The following is a 12,516-nucleotide window of genomic DNA, read 5'->3' as shown; positions in this document are numbered from 1 at the left end:
TTCAGTAAGCTGAGCTGGTCTTTGATCAGCAGCCTTCCGACTCTGCCTCCTTTTTCTTTTCAGTTCTTACTCCCTGTTCCTCTAAATTTACAGGACCTCATTCTTAATGGTCAGCAAATCCCAGCTGAGCAGGTTGCTGATAAGATAGAAGGTGCTACCCTTCCATTGTAAGAGGAAACCCTTAAAGTGGTTGGAGCCTTGACTTGAGCCCTTCAGGCCCAAAAGGAGATCCGTTTTTGATGGTGGGATCTTAAAAGGATTAGGCAATAAGGGAGTCTGGAATTTTTAAGCAGATCTATTCCCAGCCCTTCTTTTGATGGATTAGGGAATTAAGATCCAGAGAGAGCAAGAGGCTTGCTTAGGGTTACACAAGAAGTCGGTGGCTGGTTGAGACTACTTGTCAGCTCCCAGGCTCCCTGCCTATTCAGATCATAGCTTAGAGGCAGCCATGTGGTTAGCCATGTACCCTGAAAATTATCCTTGAGCATACAAAAGATCTTTACGAAGTTCAGCATACTTACCCCCTTGTCCTGTGAGCTGGGAGTAGGGAACACATACCAGTTGTTAATGATCTGAGGGCCCCCAAAGCTGATGTGGGTTGATTCCATGTGACAACTTTGTGGGGGGTCAGGGGACAGGGAGCAAGATGGGTTAGGGCTACTTGTTCATAAATTTGTATTTTAAACCAGTGAGTTCCAAATCTGGGCTGTGACTCAGAAGCACCTGTAAATTATGTTTACAAACTAAGGGAACTAGGGGAATTAATTCAAGATGAATCATAAACTTAAACATAAAAGCTGAAACTATAAAACTTCCAGAAGAAAATGCAGGATAAAAATCTTTGTAATCTGGGGCTAGCACTGATTTCTTAATAGAGTTCAGAGAGCAATAGCTCTACAAAATACGAAAAATTTGACTTTATTAAAATTAAAAACACGTGCTTATCAAGGAGCACCAATGAGAAAGTCAATTGGCAAGCCACAGAAGGAGAGAAAATATTTTCAAACCATACATCTGACAAAGGACTTATATCCAGAATGTGGAGAAAGCTCATAGACCTCAGTAATGAAAACAAGACAATCAAAAGATGGGCAAAAGACCCCTCATGAAAGAAGATTAAGAATGTCCAATAAGCACAAGAAAAAATGCTCAACGTCATTAGTCATCAGAGAAATGCTACTTGAAACCATGATGAGTTACTACCACTCACCCACCAGAATGGCTAAAGTTAAAACACTGACAGTATCACGTGTTGGTGAGTATGTGGAGCACCCAGAACTCATACATTATTGGTGAGAGTGTGAAACAAGCTTTTTGGAAAAGAGCCTAGCAGCTTCTTATTTAATAACAAATTTTTAAAAAGCCTGCCTCGTAATCCAGCAATTCCACTCCTAAATATTTACACAAGAGAAATGAAAACATATGGCCTCCAAAAGACTTACACAAAAACATTCCGAGCAGCTTTATTTATGATAGCCAAGAGAGGGAACAGCCTAGGTGTCCATGAACCGGAGAATCAATAAACAGTGATATATTTAAATAATAAAATATTACTCAGCAGTTGAAAGGACCAGAAGTATTCATTCAAGCCACAACACGGATGAATTTCAGAAAGTTTATGCTGAGTGAAATAAGGCAGCCATAGAAAGTACATATAAGATGATGCCATTGGTGTGATGCTCAAGAACAGGCAAAACTAATGGTGGAAACAAACCGAAGGCAACCAAACAATGGCTGGGCGTGCGTGTGCATTTGCTGGGGGTAAGATGGAAAGAGGCCTGAGAATACTGTCTGAAGTGATGGAAAAGCCTTTCCCTTGTTGGGGGTTCAGGGCACACGCACGTGTCGAATTGTCACAGCTCATTGAAGAATGGTGCATTTCGCTGTAGGTAACTTTTACAAAGACTGACAAACCTTATTAATATTCAGCTTTGTAAGTGATAAACACACTGATGTGTTTGGATGAGAAGTGCTTATGTGTGCAACCGACTTTAAAATTTATCAAAAAATAAGCTGGATTGGTGGACGATTGATGGCTAGACACGGGATAAAGCAACATAACACTGTGTTAACAACTGTACAGTGGAGGTGAGGGGTATATGTGCGTTCACTGTGAGCTCTTTCTTTTCTCCTGTATGTTTGAAAATTTCTCAAAGTAAGTGGTGGGAGTAGGGGGTGAATGTGTTGTTCTGGCTGCCCTGACCTAAGTCAGACAGTCTGTCTCCCCTGGAGTTACAAGTGAAATGAACTCAGCCTGTGATGGAGGGAGAGGTGTGGGCCCCTGAAGAAGAACGGATGATGGCTGGGTAGCCAAGGAGCAAATGTTCATTTTCCAAGGCCCCACCTTTACCTCTACCGTGGTCACTGTGCGGGCAATCCTGTAGAATCTTGATAAACCTCCTCCCTTTCATGCTGTGCGGCGAGGAGGAAGGACTCAGCCTGATATCTTTTAACCTCTGTAGAACCAGAAAGAATTCTAGGAATCTACCCTTCTACTTTGTAGACCCCATTGTGCTCCTTGGACACTGTCAGAAAATATAGAGATTCCTCATGTCACAGAACCAGGGATCCCCTCTCCAGCAGCTCAGAGCAAGGAAATCAAAGAGTGACTGTTCCCCAAACCCCTTGCTGCACACGCATGTGTTGGCATCAGGATGGTTCCTAAATTTAGGATAGGACTGGCATCCAAGGGAGCTCAGCTTTGTCATCTATCTAGAAATGCAGTACTCTGACCTCACCCTTGTCTGAGGCAAAGACAGAAGTCACCTGTGTCTGTGCTGGATAAATTCACCTCCTGCCTCACAAAGGGGCATTGTGTGCATTAATGAGATCATTGTAAATGCCAATTGCCCTAAGTCCTCTGGAGGATGGAGGGACTGGATGTCAAAAGGAGTGGATCTTGTGTGTGACTCACCCTCTGGCTGTCCTCTCTCTTGGGCAGGGCCCTGCTCCAGCAGGAGAACCTCACATGCTCTAACTATGGGACCATGGATACTGTACCAAAGAATTTCTCATTTGCAGTTTTTCCAAAGCACAAAAGAGCAAGATTCACTCTTCTGCTGATGGAGCTGTGTCACTGTTTCCAAAGACATGGGGAGAGGGGGAGAGAGGGACACAAAAAGACAAGCTCTGTTGAAGACTGCGGTTTTTGTCTGGGGGATGGGGATGTGGTCCCTCTCTCCCCACGGAAACACCATGGTGATGGGCTAGTGGGTTCACACCCACTTTCTAAAGTTACTTTAGCATGAAGCCAGGAAATGTGAAAGCCAGAAGACGCCGCGAGTTCTGAACTGGCTGCATCCTACATGCATGTTGGCTCACATGCCATCTCCTTACTGTTGTGCATTTGATTTCAAGTGAGCGTGTGCCCTTGCCATTGCTTTTAAAATTTTCCTGAAATACTTTTCCGACTTGTCCATTACTTCTGTTTCTTCTTTCCTCTTTGGCATCCAGTTTTTGTTTACATTGGCTGTGACTCTGATATTGGGTTGAAAGCTAGGGAAGTTACTTATAGGGGCTTTCAGGATTTCTGAATATGAAATGCAAGGAAATTGCATAATGTTGCAGAGTTTCCGCTTCTTGTTGCTTGCTTCTTACCCAAAATACAGTAGTTCCTTCTAGAAGCTTGAAGGAATTTGGCAGGTCTTACCCTCTGATGGTCTGTTGTGGTCTCGAGAGTCAGTGTTACCCTGCTTTGAGGTTGAATTTTTTTTGAGGTCAAACAGCAAAACTTCCTGAATTATAACTATGGCAACAGTGTTTATATAACCCAGGTCGCAGTCCTGTGGGGAAGGGGGAGCACCCACCGCAGTCCATGTTAATAACTCCAGAAACGTGTGCTCATGCTTAATTCATCAGGACCGGAAACAGGATAAGTGGCCTACCCCTTCCCTGGCTATCTGGGTGGAACCTCCCACCTGCGTGCTCCAGGAGGCGCTGTTTCATCTTTCCCCTGTAAAGTCTATCAGCTTCACTTGCGATCTCTCACCAGGACGTGCTGTAAGTGCCAGCAGCACTCACAATGGGAAAACTTGCTCTAAGGGCTTTAAGGACACTTTGCTCATCCAGGTCACTATGACCTGCTTCTGACCCCGCTGAGGAGACAGAAGAAGGCGCAGCCTTTGTCTTAACCTTCTTGTCCCCCAGTCAGGAGTGAATTTTTTGGACTGAATGAATGCCCAGTACCGGTGGTGAGTGGGTCCCTAGAGAAGTGTAAGACAGAACTGGTCATGGGGGATTTATTTGGAGATTAGAAACAATGCAAAGAGAAGAGTTGTATTCCGAAGTGTTAAATTCTGTAGAATGGACTGTGAGAGCAGGGAGAGGTATGAGGGAGGTCTGTAGTCATGGAGTAAGTTAGGAACTCTTGGTGGAGGTAGAGGAAAGGGAAATGACACTTTTGAGCACTTTCAGGCACTGTAAAACTGATTTTAATTCTCCCAATACTGCCACAAAATATTATTACTTAGCTCTGCTTTACCATGAGGAAACAGACTCAGCCATGTTAAAGAACCATCTGTAGGCACGTAGTGAAAAGGCACACAGAACCAGGCGTTAAGGCCAAGTCCACCATCACACTGTTCCGCAGCACACTGTCCACCATCCCATCCCACTTTGCCTCAGCTGAATCCATTTCCCCTTGTTCTGGAGTCTGTCCAAGTCTTGTACAGGCGAAAGGACAGGCTAACAACCGTTATATCTCAAATGAAGCTGTATTTGTCAGTCCAGGAGCGCCCAGGGCCCCCTGCTCGATGAAGCGGGCCTTAGCCCTGTGTGTCAGAATGACACTGAGCCCGCCTCCCTGCTTTAGTGGACCATGCAGAGCTCTTGACTGTCGGTTATTTGGGTCCAGCTGAAATCTGCCTTCTCTGGGACTCCACCCTGACTTTCATCTCTGTTCAGAATACTAAGTCTTCCCCTTCTCCCACACGACAGACAGCTCTTCCAGTGTTTGAAGACTTTTGATGTCTTGAAGGTGGCCCTTCTCCAGCCAGAGCTGTGGTTTGGGGACACACATCTGGCAGGAGCAATGTGTATGACAGATCAGAGCAGAGAGAGAGGAGCCAGCAGGAACAGGGAGGGGGCCAATGTCAAGGTCCAGATGAGAAGACAAAACCTGACCTCCAGGCAGTAGAAAAAGAAATGGAAGTGAGGAACAGACTGAAGATACAAGGTAGTGATAGAACAGGTAGATCTTGGCACTGGCTGGATGCAGGAGGTAGAAGGAAGGGGGAAACTCAAGGCGGACATGAACTTTCTTTCCCTCTCTACTTCATTGCATACTTTTCTTTGGCCTTCATTCTAGAGTTTCCTATGCAGCTTGACTTGAGCTTCTTTTATATTTGCCACAACTCTTGGCTGCAAGCAGCAGAAACACAACCTTAAATTTAAAAAGTAAAAAAGCCCTTCATAGCCTTAGGTACAAAGCAGCAGAAAACACTTGAACTAATGGAACAGGAAGTTTGTTTTTCTGTCCATTGTCATTGTCATGATCGTGTTGAACAGCAGGTGGTCATTTTTTTACTCACTGGTGTGCTGGTGTGTTGATGAGCAAGGAGGCTTCAGGGGCCGTCAAGGACTATCCAGTTGGCTTTGGGAGCGGGGCCATTTTGCTCACTTGGGCTGGGCTGTTTTCCAAGGGATTGCCTTAGTCCTGAGGTGCCTCTGGTGCATGTGGGGAGGGAGCCTCAGTCCCATGAGCTGCAGTAACCCCTTCCTGGTGACCCCGTGGACTAGTAGCAGCAGTTGCTGCCGATGTTTGGGTGGGAGCTAACGTCCAGCGGTGTGCCATGGGAAGTGAGTGGCGACGTGAGGCATTTGATAGTCTTGAGTTACACCACGTAAGATACATCTGCTTCATCCTGTCTTATAGTAAGACCTGAACTGAGTCTTGCTCTTTCTCTCTGAAGCAAATATTCCTGCAGAACTTGCCTTGACATTTAGAAGAATGAGATCCACTTACCGGGAACTGAGAGATCTGGCGCACCTTTTCTGCCTGGTTGATGCGTCAGTGCGTTGTCCTCATTACTTCAACGTGAGGATTGGCTTTTTTTTTCTTTTTTAATTTCCATCTCTCTTTTATTCTTCTATTCACAAACTGTTCATCCGATCAATACTTACTGAGTGGCCTGCTGTATTTCCATGACTGAACCTCTTTACATGTAATTCTACAGGGCAAGAGCAAGGTCTTCACGTTTGTTGAGGAGCAAGTCATTGGGAAGAGCCATCAGATACATTTTTATTGGTTTCACTGTCCAAAGAGCCTCTCTAAGACAGCGCATGTGGTGCTGGTGGCCATGGAGAGGGTGCCCCGGAGGGGGTGGTGCCCGGTGAGAACGAGAAAGGTGGCAGCTACTGTTGTGCCACTCGGCCTGAGGTGATGACTGGCCCGTTTCTGAGGGGAGAAGGAGGGACCAATCCCCCACCCCCACCCCATGCCCACGTTCTGGCCTCTCAACTTCAGATACATCCTTTTTCACTGGTTTTATCCCCACATGCTTAAGATTCAAATAGTTCATCCTTGAAAGGTTTTCCACGTGTGCCTGTGGCCCACCGTGACAAGAGAGGGCCTCCTGGATCCGAAAGTTCATGTCCATTTTGGGTTGGTTTTACACAGACCAAGGGTGTCTTACTAATAACTTCTCATGGGCGTTACTAAAAGCGCCTACATTTAGCCTGTTTAATAGGGTTTGCTGAGTGTTTCGAATGTGATGCTCTGCTCAGAAATCTGCCTTCTACTCGGTCCTGGGCAGCGTGGCTGCCTCCCGCTGTCTTGTGCTCGCAGTTTTGGGGAAAGGATGTTTTCTGGGCATCCTGAAATGTCTCAAGCTGGTCGTGGTTTTCAGTGACTGCTATACTTGTATTAATTGGACGTTTGTAGAATTAGTTATGTTTAAATTGGGTAGGAATTCTGTTCTTACATAATGCTTGTGTTGTTGCCATTTTAATCACAGCTTAGCTTCTTTTGAGTTCTTTGTTAGTCGCCAAGCTTTTTTGTTTTTCCATTGGAAAGCGGGACTGGGTGGGGAAGTTGTATGAAGTTGCGGTTGAATACAGACTAGTCTGGAAGGCTCTGCCACTTGCTAGCTTTGTAACCTTTGGAAAGTTATTTAACCTACATGATGCTGTGAAGTAGAGGCAATGTTAGGACCCCATAGGCTTGAGGAGGAAATAAGATAATTCATGTAAATGCTGAGTATGATGCCTGGCACATAATTGGCAGTGAAAAAGTGATTGTGGTGAGTGGTTGCTTTTATATTTAACTTTACTCAAAAAACAATTGAGAACCCATGGCTCTAAAAGTTGGCTTTGGATGATCCCATTTCCTTTAGTCCCTTAATTAGTTTCAGATGGTTAAATTACAATGCTAATGAGACCAATGTCACTCGATCCCTCAAACCACATACCCATCCTTTGCCGTCTGTCCTTTGGGGGATACATGTGGAGAGAAGGAAGGAGAAGGAGGGTGGTGATGGTGGCGAAAGGTCATCTTTATCAAATGCTTTGTGGGCCACAGAATTTGTAGTCTAGGCTCTGCATTAAATGTTTTATATCTAGTGCCTCAATTAATTTTCACAACAACTTCAAGAGGTAGGGAATATTAATATCCCTATTTGACAGGTGGTAAGACTGAGGTTTAGAGATGTGAAGCGACTGGATTGCATAGCCAATGACTGGTAGATCTGGACTTTGAACCTGAGCAGCCAATGGGCACAAATCTGTCACTACTGACCCAGAGACAACTCAAAGATCAAGTCCTAGTGATGGTGATCCATTGTGTCATGCAGAGATGAGGGTCAGAATGATACCCAGTGGTGCAGAACCAGCTCGGGCAGTGTTTTGAGGTGTTGGCATGCAGTTCTGTTTTGTGTGTGTCCACACGGGCCCATCAGAGGAACAGCCAAGTGGGGGAGGGGTTTAGGTATTCCAGGCTCCTTGCAAGAGACCTCCGGGAATTACAAAACTTAGGTGTGAATTCAGTTGAACAGTTTCAAGTAAGTTTGCTTGTAAACCAATTTCTCCAACACTTTCATTTTGTGCAGATTTTGATCCAAAGTGTGACGTGGCCAAGTGCTAACGCAGCTGTGGGTCAGAGGGAAAAGTCAGATTGCTTTGTCTACTTACTGCTTGATTTATGCCTTTAATTTGTAAGTTAAAAAGTTTTTTCCTTTCTGTGCTTTCTTGGTAAGGCCTGGGTAATGGTAAGAAAGGACACCCGTAGAAAAGTTCTGGGAACCCAAATTACTGTGTAGTTTCTCTTAATTCTCAAGGGGCATGTAAATTGAATTGGCTCAGCAGTGAACAGAATTGATTGCAAAATCACATTTTCGTGCAGAGGGAGCACATGAAGGCTTTCCTCACCCTCCTTTGATTTAATTAAATTGTACTCCCGCTGGAGCTTCCGGGTGAGGACGCGTATGACTGCCGTGCCCTGTGATTTGTATCAAAGACCCACTTTTCCTGCCCTGGCGTTTATCTTCAGGATCGAGCCCTGTGGTTGAGAGATTATGAAGTGTTACTTCTGCGTCAGGTGCCAGCTGGTCGCATGGGTTAGTGGTGAATGCTTTGGGCTGGAGTCAAAAGGCCATTCCGGGTTTCATGTTGTCTCTGACTCGGGGCAAATTCTTTCCTTCCAGTAACTCTCCTTCCCTCGCTGCCCACGGCGTCTCAGCACCTTCATCGTCATCGTCATGTCTTGTGTATCGTGTGGTTAGTGGTTAAGAGCATGGGCTTTGGAGACAGACTGTCTGAGTTCCTGTCTGAGTTCTGCCCAGTTCCGGCTGCCTAACCTTGGACAAGTGACCTGCCCTCTCTAATGCCTCCGTTTTCTCATCTGTATGATGGGAACCATTAGGTCGGCGTGAGGACTAAACACAATAATGCATCTAGAGTGCTCAGCCTGGTGTCTGACACATAATGAGGCTTTTGTCACCATCGTCTGCATTAATCTGTCATTGCTGTTGTAATGATTTCCTAATGAATCTCAGATGGACCCTGGTAACATAAACCTGTGTAATTTGTGTTCTCTAGAGGCATACATTTGAAAATAGATACTCATTGGCATGGATATTTAACAAATCCTCATATATGGAATTCAGCAGAAACTAGTACATCCCAGAATCAAAGCGCTGTATAAAGCCTGAGGGCTAAGAGACTTTAAAGCGGCCAGGTCTTAGAGCACTCTGACTAAGCAAGATGGATAGACTTTGGCTCAAGCCGGGTTGTTGAGTTGCTGTATTAACTGATTCACTCTTCCTAGGAGCTATAATTCAGGAATTGTCGAGTGACTCACGTCCCCTTGAACTGATCCTGGAGAGCTGGGTTCTGTCCTTTGAAGGCAGAGGTTCTTGCGAGGCTTACTTGAAAGCAGACAAACCTGAGATAACTCTGCTAATCAGTCATGAGAAGCCAGTGCCAGAGGCCTTTTATTTTAGGAAATTGCCCTTGTCTCCGAACCTCGGTCTGACACTCACAGGCAACTATGAGATTTAAAGGTTTCCCTGGAACAGATGGACCGTTTCTAAAGGGCGAGTGGCATGCCTTTTGCTTCTGCGGGAGTGGAAGGTGTTTACAAACCATAGACTACTGGTACAGCTTGGTAGGCGTGTGTGTTTGCCACTGCCCAGGAAAGTAAGACAACTGGAGCATTCGTGCAGCAGCAAGATAGACTAGTACACTGCCTTCCAGCTCTGTGTCCTTGGACAAACTGTGTAAGCTCTCTGGGCCTCAGGTTCCACATCGGTAAAATGGGAATAACACTGGTACCCAACCCATAAGGTGGTTAAAAAGGTTTGATGATGTCATGGATGATAACTGGGTCAGTGCAGAGTCAACAAAGCCATCTGGCCTGTGTGAGGGGGAGGCTGCTCCCTACCCTGGGCCTTCCGTGTTGGGCCGTGTAGTGACACAGTCCTGGCAGGCATGGCTTGTTAGCTTCTTTTTAAATTTATTCTCTTTGGCTCATTTACCCAAACTAGACAGAGATGAATGGCCTGGCCTCCGAGGAGCGAGTGGCACAGGTTCCTGGCATCTTTGGCTCATTGATCGCACCTCCTTGAATTGGGGAATGCTTGGGTATTCCAGGAAGGAGCCTCCCAGGCCCCAGGAAACATGAAAGGAAAGTAATTTTGTGCAAATTCCCCTCCTAATTAAGGAGATCTGAAAGCCCTGCATTTTGCTGTTCCTTCTGGATTTTGCCGTTTAGAAATAGGAGCATGTTTCTCTGGGCTGGAGTGTTTGCATTTAATGGGAGGAATGAAGTGATCAGGGATGGCTGCAAAGCAGACTTGCCCAAATACGGTCTGTTCCCCTGCACTTCCCTTACCCACCTGTCCAAGCTGAGCACATGCCCTTCTCTGTGAATCGCTGGTCCTGGTGACGTTACCCATTGCCCTCACAGGTCACCAGGCCCCGCGGGATTGCATCGCTGCTCCTCTCTCTGTCCCATCCGCATCCCTGCCCTTCTCTGCTGAGCACTGGTTGCCAACTGCACTGGCCTTCTTCCCTCCAAAAGACAACATCAGTTTTTTGACTTGTAATCACAAGAACTTTTAAGCATACGAAGTGATACCTTTTCATTCATCAGACTGTCTGCTGGAAATACAGCAACCCATTTTGTTCTCATCTTTCTGACCTTCAATAAGTGGCTATTCATCTTTGGTTTTCTTCAAGAAATGAATAATATTAATAAAATGAGGTGATTTGACAAATTATCTGTTTGATAATTCAAAGGCCTTGTGGCTAACTCCGGTTTATAGATGGGGCAGTAGAGGCTCAGAGAGGGTGGAGAGACTTACCCAAGGACTCAGAGCAACTGGGGAGCCAAGCTGGAATTACTGCCCACTCTGGACCAGCGTCCCTCTCGTATTTCATAGCAGGTGAAAATGCCTCTTAGGATTTCATGGTTCTCATTTCAAACATGCCTGGGGCTCTGTTCCTCTAGGGTTTTTTTTTTTTAATTAAGGTACAGTCAATTACAATGTGTCCATTTCTGGTGTATAGCACAATGTCCCAGTCTTGCGTATACATAGAGATACCCTCTAGGAAGTTTAAATAAGATGTTCTCAACCATGATGACTGTCAGAATCACTTGGAATATCCTTTTTTTTTTAAAGTTATGACCAACTTCACCCTATGCCTTTTCATGCCTGCAGACTCATAAGCACGAAGAGAGGATGTGTGCACTATGATTTCTCCTTAAAGCGGAGGCTTTATTATCTTATTTAATGATGTCGGCATATCAGGGTTTGGCAAACTGTGGCCCACAGGCCAAATCTAGCTCGCCACCTGCTTTTGTGCAGCCCGTGAGCTAAACACAGTATTTATAGATGAACATTTGCAGTTTATTTGATGATAAGAAATACTTTGAATTCTATTTAAGCTAAACATTGTCCTCCCTCTGTAAAAGAAAAAAAAAACTTCTATTCTTCTGATTAGTAGACCTGTATTTCAGAAAATTATACTTCTTGGAAAAGATACTCCAAGTGATTCTGTTGGTTGAGAACCAACCCCCAGAAGAACTGAGCCAAGCATCTCTGAAAAGAGAGTCATGAAACCCTAAGAGGGATTTTCCCCCACTAGGAATCTTATACCTATATTTTAAAAAATTACTGTATTTTGAATGTTTTTAGCAAAAAACTTGTGGAGATTTGTTTTCTCTTTTGTTTTTCAAGTACCTATATAATATCACTGATTTGACTTTTGCCTCCTGGCCCCCAAAGCCTAAAATATTTACCTTCCAGCACTCTATAGGAAATAAATGACTGTTTTATGTTGGAGCATTTCCCCTTTTATGACTTCTATAAATCATTTAAGGGGTTTCTATTCTAAAAGTAATACATTCTCCTTATAACGTCAAATTCACAAAAGAATATAAAATAAAAAGTGATTGGTCCCCTTCCTTCCCCAGTGTTAGCACTTAACAGTTTGTAATGTATCTTTGTCCTGGCTTTGCCACCGACTGCCTGTGAGACCGTAGCTAACCCCTCTAAGCCTCGAATTCTCCATCTGTAAAACAGTGCTAAAAACAGAATTGTTGTGTGCGTAATTTGGGGTAATTCATGTGAATTGCTTAGCACGTTGCCTGGTGCACAGTTACTGTTTAATGATTGGTAACTAATTAAATTTTTTTCTCCTTTTTAGTTTGTATACACATATAAGCTTGGGTTTTTAAAAAAGGAGGAATATGAAATTTTTTTTTTTACAATAAAGTTCCAGAGGTGATTCTGATGTACACACACTTGAGAACAGCTGAAGTAAATATCTGGAAGTAGGTAACTTCTAGAAGGGATTTATATTTGGGGGCCAGAAATTGCCTTCCATTGTCTAGCACAAACAAGGGAAAGCGGGAGGGTAATGGGTTTCTTCAGGGAACCTGTAGGATAGTATAAAATGCACGCATGCACACAGTGAATGTTATTTCTGTTTTCCAGGTCTACAACTCGAACAAAGACAGCCAGAGCGAAGGGAGTAAGTATGTTGCGTGGATACTTTTCTGCAGCTGGGGGTGGGGTTGGG

The 12,516-nt window shown here is 44.7% G+C and overlaps 1 protein-coding gene across 4 annotated transcripts in view; it reads left to right on the top strand.

Moving 5' to 3' along the window:
- The window catches only part of ARHGAP26 (Rho GTPase activating protein 26), a 411,458-nt gene that overhangs the window by 203,159 nt on the left and 195,783 nt on the right, over positions 1–12,516 (top strand). For all 4 annotated transcript variants that reach the window (XM_031671891.2, XM_072955787.1, XM_031671880.2 and 1 more), the window contains exon 12: positions 12,432–12,468. In XM_031671891.2, the coding sequence (XP_031527751.2) occupies positions 12,432–12,468 (37 nt within the window). The remainder of the gene's footprint in view (positions 1–12,431; positions 12,469–12,516) is intronic.

This window comes from Vicugna pacos, chromosome 3, assembly GCF_048564905.1.
Source record: "Vicugna pacos chromosome 3, VicPac4, whole genome shotgun sequence".
Classification (NCBI taxonomy): Eukaryota; Metazoa; Chordata; class Mammalia; order Artiodactyla; family Camelidae; genus Vicugna; species Vicugna pacos.
This window is presented reverse-complemented; position numbering and strand designations above follow the sequence as displayed.